This window comes from Engystomops pustulosus, chromosome 9 (assembly GCF_040894005.1).
Source record: "Engystomops pustulosus chromosome 9, aEngPut4.maternal, whole genome shotgun sequence".
Taxonomy (NCBI): domain Eukaryota; kingdom Metazoa; phylum Chordata; class Amphibia; order Anura; family Leptodactylidae; genus Engystomops; species Engystomops pustulosus.
This window is the reverse complement of record NC_092419.1, coordinates 20769531-20785141: the sequence shown is the minus strand read 5'-3', so window position 1 is coordinate 20785141 and position 15611 is coordinate 20769531. Positions and strand designations below refer to the sequence as shown.

General features: G+C 41.9%; 1 protein-coding gene across 1 annotated transcript in view; it reads right to left on the bottom strand.

Annotated features, from left to right (window-relative positions):
* Nucleotides 1-15611, bottom strand: part of PCDH11X (protocadherin 11 X-linked) — an 833337-nt gene that overhangs the window by 174041 nt on the left and 643685 nt on the right. Inside the window, exon 5 of the mRNA XM_072123099.1 lies at nt 12152-12350. Within this exon, the coding sequence (XP_071979200.1) occupies nt 12152-12350 (199 nt within the window). The remainder of the gene's footprint in view (nt 1-12151; nt 12351-15611) is intronic.

The following is a 15611-nucleotide window of genomic DNA, read 5'->3' as shown; positions in this document are numbered from 1 at the left end:
GAGACGGACCCTTCGCAGCTTTGCCATCAGGGGACTCAATTGGATTCCATCACTTGGTTGACAGAAGTTCAGCAGTTCACATTCTAGATGAAGTTGATGTCACCCTGCTCGGGCCGTGAGTTGATTTACATTTAAAGCTAAAATTGACTTTGGATTCTGTTAAAAGAAAAAATACTGTAGGACCTTAAGAGGGATTAATATGTCAACTGTGAAGAACCCAAGTTAGACATTGTACAGAGGTTGAGGTGATGTTGGTTCCACAGGGGACTTTGCTTAGATTATTATAGACTACATGGAAGGAAATCTCCATTGTTGCTTAAAGGGGTCGTCTTGGTAAAACACTAATGCCTTATACACTTCTATTGGAGATACAGTTTTAGATTTTGACCCTAAAATTGAGCATCCAACCTACTGCTTCTGCTCCACCAGGAGGACAGCTCATCAGTACAGGTCTAGGTGGTCACCCCACTGATCGGACATTGATGAAGTAATCCTGTTTTATTGTTATTTCCTAGACATCTCCTTTAAAGGGAACCTGTCGCCTGTCATCAGTTTTTTCACCATTAAACCTATTGGCAGGAGTTCTCAATCTTTCCCATTCAGTTTTTTTTTTATAAAATCACTTAAAAAATAAAAAGTCACTGGGACCTTGCCAGTAGAGTCACTGAGTCACAGGAAGTGTGGATATATATATATATATATATATATATACACACATACATTACCAGTATTGATTATATAGGCAATTTGGGGGGCCCCATAGCCTTCTAGGGGGCCCCATTTAAACCACCTACCAAATTTTACTAAATCTGCATACATCTGTTCCTGCTCTCGACACATGTACACAAGAGCCATTTCAGGACCTTTGAAGGTTCACCAAAGGTCCTGAAACCACAGATTGAAAGCAAGAAGAAGGGATACTTCCTACATTCCCCAAGAAGCTTCTAGTACCAGATGTAGGAAGTGAATCCCAGATTTGTCTATTCATACAGCCCAGGGCCCATGTCTTAATCCGCCCCAGCCTCAGCTCCCTAATTCTCATCTCCCTCAGGAATGTTCTCTTCAGCAAATCACACACAGCCAATGTCTCTCTCCCAGCTCTGTCAATCCCCCCTCTCTTAGAAATTCTCTACCGTGAGTTACACACAACCAACGTCTCTCTCATCCCCCCTCCCTCAGGAATTCTCTTCAGCGAGTCTCTATGTTACTCAGCCAAGGTCTCTCTTAGCTGCTTCATGAATGATGGAGCTAAGAAAGAGAAGAGAAAAAAACCAGCCCCTTGTGACTCTCCTGGCAGGGTGCCAGTTACTTTTATAAAAGTGATTTAATAAAGATATAAGATATAAGTTATTATAATAACTAAATGGTAAACAGTAGGAAGACTTCTGCCGGAGCCTGTTAGTAGATTAAGCTGTGAAATCCTGATGACAGTTTCCCTTTAATTTTCATCTTTCCATCTTTTATTAAATCCTAGAGTGGTTAACGCATCTAGGGGTGCGGATATATATTTGGCAACCTGTAAAGTGTGCGGTGGGGGGTAATCTGAAATGTTTAAAAATTTTGGGGATAAAGAAGCCAATCATTTAAAAAAAAAAATCATTGTAGATTGGAATTAATTCTTTCAATTTGATCACATGATTAAAGGGGATGGAACAACATTGTATGTCATGTATTTTAAACACAAAGACTAAAGAGAATAAAATGAAGCAGCAAGACACACGCGGAACCCACCAATCCACATACAGGCAGTCCCCGGGTTACATACAAGATAGGTTCTGTAGGTTTGTTCTTAAGTTGAATTTGTATGTATGTAAGTCGGAACTGTATACTTTATTATTGTAACCCCAGTCAAAACTTTTTTGGTCTCTGTGACAATTGGATTTTAAAAATGTTGGGTTGTCATAAGAACCAGGATTAACACTAAATCTTCATTACAGACGCCTGTGATAACTGTTACAGCTGATTATTGTAACCTGGGGCTAAACTACAGTAAATTACCAATTACCATAGGTCCGTTTGTAACTGTGGGTCATATGTAAGTTGGATGTTCTTAAGTAGGGGACCGCCTGTATTTACATAATCGGGATCTTGTTTTTATAATTGATATTGATCCCACAGCCATGAACATATTTCCTCTTATCCTCTGTAGATTGGGGGGATAACATTAAACCTTGGGATAAAACCTTAAAAGAGACTCTTTAGCTTGGACAAACCCATTTAGCTAAAATGGTCCCTGTGAGAACCCTAGAATCTGTGGGGAGACCCAGAAGAAAGGGGTAAATTTTCATCTAGAGCCATCACTGGCTGCTTGAAGCATTACCCAAGTCTAAACTGGACAGTCCTTGGAGGCACATGGAGGCACATGGAGGCACAGTATAGTCCTATTGTACATGACCCAGCTTTACTACACTCATCTCTTATATGGCTGTGTGCATGAATCCAACAGGAGGTAATTGACTTTAGGATAGCCGCTCCATAAAGATGACAGTAATACAGACATGTCCCCGTGCCATTCCCTCCATAGCCTCTCTCACTACTGGCTGATTAACTGCGTAACATCAATGAACGGCTTAGAAGATCCTAGATGACAACGAAGAAGAAGAAGAAAAATGTAAGACAATTGCCACGCGTCCAACAATCGAGTCAGGAAGATTGAGAACAAGCAAGTGAGAGCCAGATGAGGGCTGTAAAGGGTAGTGTCATGGAACTAATAGGAACATAAATGGCAAGTGACCTTTCCTTCATGGTTCGCGTGACCTAATAAAGAAATTACAAGCAAACAAAGTCTCATTGTAAGCAGAAGGCCAAGACGAAAGGCCAAAAGAACCAAATCCCAAACCTATTGACAAAGGGATTCAATGGTTGACGTGCGTCAAACGTCCAATTCTTGCCATTTCTAGAGAAAATGAACAAGGGAGGAAGTTCTTTCGCTCCGGAGGATCCGCATGTGGATGATAAAATGTCATTGAGGAGTCTGATGTGATGGGGTCGGAGGGGGCTTCATATATTATGTATTCCCTCTGTAATCTATGTCTAGTATCATCTGTCCCTGGAGCTCGTCTTCTGGTCCTCTGTGTGGGACTTCGACATTGAAGAATGTATCGATATCATTGATTATTGCATCCCAACAATTAGGGGATCCATGGGTATCAATGGTTAGAGCACCTCTGCCACCACTGCCCGTGACCCCTCCATTCCTTGCCTTTCCTCTTGTATCAGTGGATTCTGCAATGTCTAAGGAGATAAAGATGTATATCCTACACTATATGTAGCTGTAAATGGCCGCACTGTGGTGACTACTGTATCAAGGATGCACTAGAACTTCGACTCATTGGGGCTCATTTACTAAGGGTCCGAACGCCGCACTTTCGCCGGGTTTCCCGAATATTTCCTTTTTGTGCCGAATTGCCCTGGGCTTTTGTCGCACGCGATCGGATGGTGCAGACTTGCATGCAACAGAAATTGGGGGCGTGGCCGTCGGACAAACCCAACGGATTCGGACAAACCGCGGAATTTATGAAAGGAAATGTGTTGCAAGGTCAGCACTCACATGCACCGGGAAGAATAAGGTGACCTCCGGCGGACCGCGGGGCAGAAGCAACGGATGCAGGAACTCGGGCGCACGACCTTAGTGAATCGCACCTGACCCGAATCCTCACCGGACAATGCACCGCGGGATCGCAACGGGACCGGGTAAGTAAATTTGCCCCATTGTATCAAATTTTTGTGAAATTCAAGGGGGTTGCCAACCTTTACCTATCAATGACCTTCCCATAGGTGATTGGTGGAGGTTCAACACCTGACAAACCTTCCGATCCACGTCTCCATTATGTCACCTGCGGCTCACATGGAAAGTGAATAGAAACCAATGCTATAGAGGAGCCGGGTGCCAGACGTCCACTGAACGAATATTCATGGCTTCTCTTGGGATAGTTATGCCTGGTTGCTCTACCAATCAGCATAATAATCATACATGTATTTATATAGTTATATTCTTTATTGCGGCTCTTGGTGCCTCTAGGACAGGGCAGGGTCGTAGGTGACATAGGAGGTAATAATAATAATAAATCTTTATTTACATAGCGCAAACAGATTACGCAGCGCTGCACAAAGCATGTCAAATTGGTCCCTGTCCCCAATGGTGCTCACAATCTAAACAACCTATCAGTATGTTTTTGGAGTGTGGGAGGAAACCGGAGGACCCGGAGGAAATCCACGCAAACATAGAGAGAACATACAAACTCTTTGCAGATGTTGACCTGGGTGGGATTAGAACCCAGGTGTCCAACTGCAAGGCTGTAGTGCTAACCACTGAGCCACCGTGCCGTCCATAAGTAGACAGCGTTTTAGAGCCGGATACACCCTGTGTATCAGGTACACTAGAGCCTCTACCTTGGCCTCGGTATCTAGATATATTCAGATATAACTATAGTCCTCCTCTGCCTATTACTTATTAATGCTATGAAGGTTAATTGCAGAGACGTAGATTATGGATGCGGATAATAACCGGCTTCTTCCTTCTCTTCTTCTTCCCTCAGGTGATGCATCGTAAAACATTGATGAAGCTGATGGACCCGGCCATTGCTGGATGGTGTCGGTGTAAGTGATGACATGACTGCACATCAGTGAACATCTGCCACCGGATCGCTTTATGGCCGCCAAGCCTCATTTATTCCCCGCACTTCTCTCTTATTCCCCGTTATGGCTCCCATCCTCCTGGATTTTATTAGCTCCTTAATGCAGGTTTGCAATGAAAATGGGGGAGATGTGGAATTTACAGCTCAGCCTCAATATGCAAAAGTCATCATTACCCCAACAAGTCCACACTAAAGACGATCCGAGCCAACAACAGGGAGATGCCAGAGAGGAGGAGTAATAATAATAATAATAATAATAATAATAATAATAATAATAATAATAATAATAATAATGGGGTTTATAAATAATAACATGATGTCACAACAGTCAGACACAGAGCAGATAGAGATTATGCAGCAAATTACTAAGTTATGTAAATTAATTATATCAATTAGTTTTGCAAATAATATTATGATGAATAATCCAAGAGAGAGAGAGAGAGAAGAAAAATATGTAACAGGTGGAGATGAAATAAATAGACAGATGATAAATATTAGATAGATATGAGATAGATAGATAGATAGATAGATAGATAGGATGATAGATAGATAGATAGATAGATAGATACATAGATAGATATGAGATAGATAGATAGATAGATATGAGATAGATAGATAGATAGATAGATAGATAGATAGATAGGAGATAGATAGATAGATAGATAGATAGATAGATAGATAGATAAATAGATAGATAGATAGATAGATAGATAGATAGATATGAGATAGATAGATAGATAGATAGATAGATAGATAGATAGATAGGAGATAGATATGAGATAGATAGATAGATAGATAGATAGATAGGAGATAGATATGAGATAGATAGGAGATAGATAGATAGATATGAGATAGATAGATATGAGATAGATAGATAGATAGATAGATAGATATGAGATAGATAGATAGATAGATATGAGATAGATAGGAGATAGATAGATAGATAGATATGAGATAGGAGATAGATATGAGATAGATAGATAGATAGATATGAGATAGATAGATAGATAGATAGATATGAGATAGATAGGAGATAGATAGATATGAGATAGGAGATAGATAGATAGATATGAGATAGATAGATATGAGATAGATAGATAGGAGATAGATAGATAGATAGATAGATAGATACGAGAGAGATAGACAGACAGATAGATAGATGCGAGAGAGATATGTGAATAAATAGCTGCAGGGCCACCATCAGGGGTGATTGAGTGTGACTGTATCCAGGGGGCCCCAAGGAGAAAAGGGGGCCACAAGTGACAGAAAACTATCATATGAGATAATAGATAGACATGAGATGATAGATAGGAGATAGATAGATGTGAGAGAGATACGTATATAGATAGCTGGAGGGCCACCATCACGGGGGGGTTGAGTGTGACTGTGTTCAGGGGGCCCCGAGGAGGAGAGGGGGCCCCCAAGTCACAGAAAACGATCATATGAGATGATATATAGACATCAGATAGATATATGATAGATACTGTATATATATAATTGTCCATTATTAATGATTGGCTGAACATCTCCCCTTTCTTAATTGTGATGGTTCTCCCTCCTCTCGGTTTTGATGTTTCACAGATTTCCCAACCTTTTAGATGAAATTTCCAGTTAATGATTATACAGCGGCTCCTTCTACCTGGGCGACATGATAACAGTCGCAGCGGGTCACCACAAAGGTTGGCGTTCCTCAAAGTGGCGCATGGCCGAGAGCAGCCATTATATTCTTCCACCTCCATGTTCGCTAATTAGATTAAAGGTATAAGATCAATCAAACCGCTCGGCTCCGCGAAGATTAATGGCTTCTGAACTGACGGGATTAATTATTCCTACTCACACGTCGAAATAAAAAGACTCCGGGATGTAAAAATAGCCAAAAAGGGGAGGAAAAAGGGACAACCAGGCTGAATTAATTGAGCAAACTCGTCATTTCTGGAGCGTAGTCAAGAATTCGGGATCAAGAGGTTGGCATCAAAATTAAGAGTTATTAACTTGGAGTATTTCAGCGCAGAGGCCACGGAGCTGCCAAGGGGTCAAGATGGGCGGTGCTGTTACCAGAAGTCACCTATAGATGGCGTCAGAGAGGAGCCTTATCTGCATATTTTTCCCAGGGACCATTTCTTTTCCAGCGGCGTCTCCTCAATTAGGATCATTACCTTGTAATGGAAAGAGTTGGTGCCACAGATCAGGATAAACCTTTGTAAAGTAGCTGCAAATTGATGACATCAGGAGAAAAATCTTTTTGCCGCACACAGAGCCACCCGTGTCTATCCCCCAGGAGTATTACAGTAGTATCGATGGCTTTAACAATCAGTCGCACAGAGACCTCTCCTTATGCTGAATCCTTCTCTCATCGTCGGTCACCCCTGTCTCTGTCTTCTACAAGAGATGTAAATCCTTCATTCGTCCATTCAAAAATGCTGAACCAGGGGCAGATGTGTCTAATATAAAGCTGCAGTCTATGGCTCCCTGCTCTGCCCTAGCCTCGCGCTGTATCAATGCCCAAAGTCTAAGCACCAAAGTCAGCACTGAACTCCTCTATCATAGCAAAAACTAGTTCAGGGGAATTGGTTGTACTACATGAAATAAGATGGATTATATTATACCCGAATCCACTGTAGCAGGAGTCTCTATTTGGGTCCCAATTTTTAATTTATGGGACAGATCATTAGTACTTGATCAGTGGGGGTACATTCCCAGGCATCCGGCTAATCCACTTTATGCAGTGTTACAATCCAGATGGATACAGGCAGATGGATACATCCAGAACATATAGTAATAATAAAAGATCCTTTATTTATATAGTGCACACAGATTACGCAGCGCTGCACAGAACTTGCCAAATCGGTCCCTCTCCCCAATGGGGCTTACAATCTAATCAACCTACCAGTATGTTTTGGAGTGTGGGAGGAAAGTGGAGGACCCGGAGGAAACGTACACAAACACAAAGAGAAGATACAAACTTTTGGCAGATGTTGCCCATAGGACATGAACCCAGGTCCCCAGCGCTGCAAGGCTGTAATGCTAACCATGCTGAGCCACCGTGCTGCTCTAATCTGGATTGAAGAACTGCAGGCTCCACCTGAGGATCCCTTTGAGCTTCTACAACATATGAACCCTTCACTTACTCCATGGCTGATTCTCAGTACAGGCTGGAGGCAAGAAAGCCCTAAATTCTACAAAGAAGCATCAAAAAGAGAAAGATCATCAAACACATTTGGGCTCATTTAGTAAGAGCCCGAGCGCGCACTTTTGTTGGACTTTTCGACGCTTCATGATTTGCGCAGCTTTGACAAGTATTTAACAGGTGTCTGAGCTGGGATTGTGTCGCACAGAATCGGATTTTGGCGCAGCTGCACTGGTTTTCGTGCGACAGAAATAGAAGGCGTGCCATTGGATGATCCGACGGATTCGGACTGAGCGCGGGATTTAGCTTTCAAATTGTGCTGCAAGACAATTCGCTTACATGCACCAGGAAGAAGAAGGTGAACTCCGGGGACCTGAGCGGGGAAGCGACACATGCAGGATATCGGGCGCACGATCTTAGTGAATCGCAGCAGAATCCATTATCAGCAGACAATGCACTTTCGGGAAACTTTGTCGGATGGGTAAGTAAATGTGCCCCATTGTATAAGCCTGTGCAGAAGACAAAACTGATTTGGACTACCCCTTTAAAGTCCTGGACCACCATATTGAATATAACCCATATAAAATGGGGTACAGTACATGACTAGTCAGGATCTCATGGCCCCAGGTTCTGGGGTTTTCTGCATCCTCAATAATCAGAGATTAAGTGGCACTTCACAGACATCTGGTGCCCAGTTTCCAGATCTTCTGAGCATCTGGATTCATCTCCGTCCTTTGTGTCGTGTGATTATCATGTAACACGTGTAATACATGGCGCCCACCCTGACAAACACGGGCGACGCTCTGCAGTCAGATGAAGAGCGCGCTCTGATTAATCCCGGCCTTTATCTTAATGACTGCTCCGTCATATTATATGCTTTTTGCTGAAATTGAAGTCATTTGTGTAAATTGGTGGCATCTATTATAAGGATCCGGGATGTGGCAGGAACAAATGCGCTGAAAGGTATTAATGACGGAATATTGCTTGGCTAATCCTCTCCATACATTTTCATTATTCCTTCTGAAGTGCGGTGATTGATTTATCAGGTAAAGAGCCAAGAACTGCTCTTAAATGATGATGTTTACAGCCGAGTGTGACGGAGGGAGCGGCTCCGATGAGCGCACAACATCAGATATGTACACAGGTTATTAGAGGGGGTCATTAACCGCATCCTGGCAGAACACGAGGAGGGGTCTATGGCGGGAAACACCTTATGTAAGGGGACATATAGGGTTAGTGTTAGGTCATGACTCCCTCTATTAGCTCAGCATCCCCTCTTACAGATAAAGACCCCACTAGGTACCTCTTAGGACCCTTTCTATTAGCCCCCCTATAAGAGAATGTATCCCCCATCTCTAAACCCCCTTCCGCCCTCCTATATGATAAAACTTAGTTTAACATGTTAACTTCTCACTACTAACGACTTAGATGTTCATTATTAACTTATGACCCATCAATTACGATGAGACCTTAGGACCCCTCCATTATAATGAGACCTTAGGACCCCGCCAATATAATGAGACCTTGGGAACCTTTTGTAATAATGAGACCTTTGGACCCTTCTATTATAATAAGACCTTAGGACCCTTCTATTATAATGAGACTTTAGGACCCCTCCATTATAATGAGGCATTAGGACCCTATTTTACAATGAGACCTAAGGACCCTTCTATTATAATGAGACTTTAGGACCCCTCCATTATAAGGAGGCCTTAGGACCCCTCCATTATAAGGAGGCCTTAGGACCCCTCCATTATTAGGAGACCTTAGGACCATTCTATTATAATGAGGCATTAGGACCCTCTATTACAATGAGACCTAAGGACCCTTGTATTATAATGAGACTTTCGGACCCCTCCATTAAAAGGAGACCTTAGGACCCTCCATTAAAAGGAGACCTTAGGACCCTTCTAATGTAATGAGACCCTAGGACCCTTTTATAATAAGTAGATCTTAGGACCCTTTTATAATAAGGAGACCTTAGGACCCCACTATGATAAGGAGACCTTAGGACCTCTCCATTATAAAGAAACCTTCCTTACAATATGACAATCTTCTTCTCTTCGATCAGGACCCTTATAACAACCTTCACTATTAGTTTAGCATCTAAGAGCTCAGGACCCCCTCCAATAAGTCCTCTCTATTAGAGGAAGGCTCCACTCTATTAGCTCACAATCCCCTCTAATAACTCAGTGCCCCCTGTATTAGCGCAAGACCCCTCCTCTGTTCAATAAGGATAATTCACTATTACATTGTATCTTCTCTCTATTTCCTCTATAAGGTCAGGACCCCTCTATTATCTCCGGACACCTTCTAATCAATAAGTATCTTCCTCTATGAGATGAGATGTTCTCTCTAGTATCCCAGCCCCCACGCATCACACAAACCACCAGCTCACTATTAGTTCTGGGACTAGTAACAAAATAAATTAAAATATCAAAATTGAACGAATAAATATCTTAACGTTACATTTCACCATCTTGTCATTTTATATGCAGGATCCCTTTAAGGAGCACTCTACCTCATACAGGATGGATCTTAGTGCTATATATGGCTGACAACAGAGAATAATGTATTTAGGAGTATATACATTCACTTACTATACATTTCAATCTCTTGGTCCCTACAAGATGCTGCACACATTGTACATGTACCTGTAGTACAGATCATGTGACCATAGTGATCACTGAGATACATTGTATCCTGTTACTGTAAACTTTGTAAATATTGATACAAAATTTAGTAAAGTCTCATCCAGACACATTGTGGGACTATTAGCCGTAGTAAACCTCCACAACCTTCCCATGCAACCAGTCCCCAGGTTACTTACAAGGTAGGGTCCATTGGTTTGTTCTTAAGTTGAATTTGTATGTAAGTCGAAACTGTATATTTTATAATTGTAGCTCCAGACAAAATTTTTTTTCTCCCCAGTGACAATTGGATTTTATAACATTTTAGCTGCAACGGTACCAAGGATTATCAATATAACTTCATTACAGACACCTTACAACTGATTATTTCAGCCTGGAAGTATAGTAATGCATTTAGAGAGCTTCACCAGATGTCACAGTGGGAAGAGGGGTCAGTCTTTAACTAGGGGTCGCCTGTAAGTCGGTGTCCTTAAGTAGGGGACCCCTGTATACTATTGGTCTCTGTAGTTCATGTGGATAATTGACGTCATTTAGGGCTTATTCACACATCTGTTTTTTCCCAGCATTCCATTTGGAATTTTAACCAATTCCTTACCGAACCATTCTTTCCTATGTGCTTTTTCACATGTCCATTTTCTTCAAAGAATCTTTTGAAAACATTTTCTCGCTTGTCCTATTTTTTTCATGTTTGTGGATCAGATAGGACATTTGAAATCTTTGTGTCCACAACTAATAAAATGAATGACAATTATGTGCAGTCTAGTTTTTTTTTTTCCATTGAGGAAGCAGGTGATTTGCCTTCTAATGACATCAAAACCTTCAGGTTTTTTTGTGGATTTTTTCCCAAAAAATTGGATCACGGATGCAAAACATATACATATAAAAAAACCGTACGTGGACAAAAAGTGGAAACAAAATGGATCCGTTTTCAACCGACTCGAAATTGACATCTCTGGGTGAATAGGCCATTATTATGGAAGGTTGGACCTGTATTCACACTCATATTCCACATGGACCTAAGAACATGTCACCAGGTAGTGACCAGCGCCATACATTGTATCCTGCTACAGAAATCACAAATAACATTACAAAATGTAACAAGTCTAATTTAGATACACAGAATGTATACCTCTTAGGCTGCATTCACACTGCTGTTGCCCGCCGCGCCGTACCGTACCGGGCAACGGCAGCGCACGGGGAGAGGAGGTGCAGCTCACCCCCGCCCCTCTCCATATGAACATATGGCGCACGGTGCCGTACTATGGAGAAAGATAGGACATGTCCTATCTTTTTCCAGGGTACGGAGCGGTACAGTGCCGCTCCCGTTGGGCGCCGTGCGACCATTGCCGTCTATGGGGACGTATATCGGCCGTATATACGTCCCCCATACAGCAGCGTGAATGTAGCCTTAACATGATGTAAATGAAGTGTACTTAGCCGGTGGCACTACAAGCCCCAGCACGCCCCAGGACACTTCCAATGTAGACTCCTATACTGTGGGGCTGCAGCCATATTCACACACATTGCACATCCTATGACATCTGTCTGTAGCACATTTCCCCATCTTTGATATCTGTATTATTTAGCATCTCATATTCCTGACACTTCAGATATTAGTAGTGTACAAGTAATCAGACAATAGGATAACTGAGTATATTTGATGTGGAGATTTTGAGAATAGTATTTCTTTGTCAGACATGATGTTATTGGGATCATACATCAGAGGGGTCACTCACTTGATTCTGGATCTGAGTTGCCGTCGCCTTCAGTTCTGCTATTGGTTGATGACTGCTCATAATACTCCTCCTGGGTGTAGCCGAGGGGCAGTGGGTGCGATACATTGGAGCCACTGCTCGGCTCCGCGTCCCCCAATCCACTATCACTGCAACTTTCCTGGGATCCATCAGGGAGGTGGAAGGTAACGCGGCGCTGGACCTAAGAGAGAGAGAAAGGGAGAAAGGGTAAGTAACAGAAATGGTTAAAAGACAAATATATATATATCACTCTAAAAGCTGCAATGGAATATATATATATATATATATATATATATAACTGTGGCAAGGACATCATAAAGAGTCTGAGTGAAAATGGACCCCGGTGCTGGCCCAATCCCATGCACTGTACTGCAACACCAACATTTTAACAGCTATATTGCATCTCCAAAATTGTTACAGTGTCAGCTGTGCTGCCTGGCTAGGTAGGATTCCTTGCATCATTTCACTATGATGTAAGGATTCCTATCGGCTGCACTGTGCTTGGTCTCTGGGCATGTGCACTATTATGTGCAGGGGCTTTACACTGGAGGACAAGGCATTGGTATGAATAGACAATGGGGCACATTTAATAAGAGCAGCGCAGTGTGTACTATGTGGTGCAGTGGCCTGTGTATAAAGCAGGAGGCGCCAGATTCTGAATTTGTACATAAAAGAATGTGCAAAGATCATTCAAAGAGGTAGACGCCTAAGACGGTTGTCTGTGATTGAGAAATTGTTGCCCAAGGGTGATGCCATACATGGCGTTTTTGGTCCATTTTTAAGCATGCGTTTTCAGTCCGTTTTTGCCCATTTTTTCCAATTATCTTAATAAATAAACAGGTTGTAAACAACCGAACACATTGTAAACTGTGCAAAGCGGTCAAAAACGGATGCATTTTGAAAACGCATGCTTAAAAACGGACCAAAAACGCCATGTGTGGCATCACCTTAGATCTTAGACAACTCCTATATGTGTAGAAAATCGACTGAAGAGATGGCCACGCATGCATGTGAATTGCAGAGGCCAGAGTGGAGGAGGAGTCAGGAGCACTACAAAGGGTCATAATTGCGGTAAGTCACGACAGAGCCCGCAGGGGCTACAATGATGCCGCCCAGAGCCCCTAAAAACCATTTACATATTTTTAAAATTTAGTTTTCACCAAAATGAGGTCATAAAAAAAGTTAAAAGAACAGCAGATGCAGAAGGAGGGGACAAAAAGTTTGTGTAAGTGACATTGGTTTATATCGCAGGATCCTGCTGGTGGATTTTCTTTACATTCTTTACATTAAAACAACTGCGCTAAATAATCACACTCCTCTCCAAAAATCTTCAAAATCTGCTGGAAAACTCATAAAACCAGGACAAACCTTTAACTTAACCTGATTATGGATAAGAGATATAATTTCTAACTAAAATCAATTCAGCTCAACATATTAAGATGCCAACACACCCTGCAATTCACAACACGCCCACTAGGTGTCTCCTCGCAGACTCTTTGGATACAGCAGTGATACAATGTTGCAGACATTTCTAAATGTATCTTTAGGACATTGGACTCTAAAGCTGATCATGTACATTGTGTTTCTTCCATGGGTAATCGCTGCTATAATAACTACATGAGGGATTGTTGTCACATTTTCTATAGCAGTAATTCTATATTTAGATTGTAATAAATGGAAGTGAATCATTTATATATTCTGCCCCCTATGAATACACTGAGGACCCCAATGTCCTGTTTTCATTTTTATAGGACTGGATCTACACATAAATGTATCTCACACCTTGTACCTGACCTTTCCTGTGCCACCATATGTGGTGCTCTACCTATGGGAGACCAGGCACGGACAGATGTTGGGTTCATGTCTATGCGACTACATGGCGGTATTATTCATTTTGATGATTCTTGAACCCACACACTTATGTTATGTACATTGTGAAGCTTAATTGATATAACATATGGCAGAAGGGACTAATCCTGTACTTCTTATATGGAAGGAGTAATCACACCTGCCCATTAGTGTTGTATATCAGGAACATAAAAACATGCACAGATGTAGCAGAGCTCAGCATGTCACTATGTCTCATAAACTGTGATCAGAAAAACAGCGAGGCATCAGAATATGTTAAGATTATTATAATTGTAGTAAAACACTGCAAAAAAGTTCAAACCTCCCCCCAGAACCCGAAACACAAACATCGACTTATCACATAAATAATAAAATTATGAAAATATGTAACTTCATTTTTTAAGGTATTACATTGAAGATTGTGTGTTAATGATAGCGGAAGAATAGTGAGTGCAGCTCTGGAGTATAATACAGGATGTAACTCAGGATCAGTACAGGAAAAGTAATGTCATGTATGTACACAGTGACTGCACCAGCAGCAGAATAGTGAGTGCAGCTCTGGAGTATAATACAGGATGTAACTCGGGATCAGTACAGGATAAGTAATGTCATGTATGTACACAGTGACTGTACCAGCAGCAGAATAGTGAGTGCAGCTCTGGAGTATAATACAGGATGTAACTCGGGATCAGTACAGGATAAGTAATGTCATGTATGTACACAGTGACTGCACCAGCAGCAGAATAGTGAGTGCAGCTCTGGGGTATAATACAGGATGTAACTCAGGATCAGTACAGGATAAGTAATGTCATGTATGTACACAGTGACTGCACCAGCAGCAGAATAGTGAGTGCAGCTCTGGAGTATAATACAGGATGTAACTCAGGATCAGTACAGGATAAGTAATGTCATGTATGTACACAGTGACTGCACCAGCAGCAGAATAGTGAGTGCAGCTCTGGAGTATAATACAGGATGTAACTCAGGATCAGTACAGGATAAGTAATGTCATGTATGTACACAGTGACTGCACCAGCAGCAGAATAGTGAGTGCAGCTCTGGGGTATAATACAGGATGTAACTCAGGATCAGTACAGGATAAGTAATGTCATGTATGTACACAGTGACTGCACCAGCAGCAGAATAGTGAGTGCAGCTCTGGGGTATAATACAGGATGTAACTCAGGATCAGTACAGGATAAGTAATGTCATGTATGTACACAGTGACTGCACCAGCAGCAGAATAGTGAGTGCAGCTCTGGGGTATAATACAGGATGTAACTCAGGATCAGTACAGGATAAGTAATGTCATGTATATACACAGTGACTGCACAAGCAGCAGAATAGTGAGTGCAGCTCTGGGGTATAATACAGGATGTAACTCAGGATCAGTACAGGATAAGTAATGTCATGTATGTACACAGTGACTGCACCAGCAGCAGAATAGTGAGTGCAGCTCTGGGGTATAATACAGGATGTAACTCAGGATCAGTACAGGATAAGTAATGTCATGTATGTACACAGTGACTGCACCAGCAGCAGAATAGTGAGTGCAGCTCTGGAGTATAATAAAGGACGTAACTCTGGTTTTGGG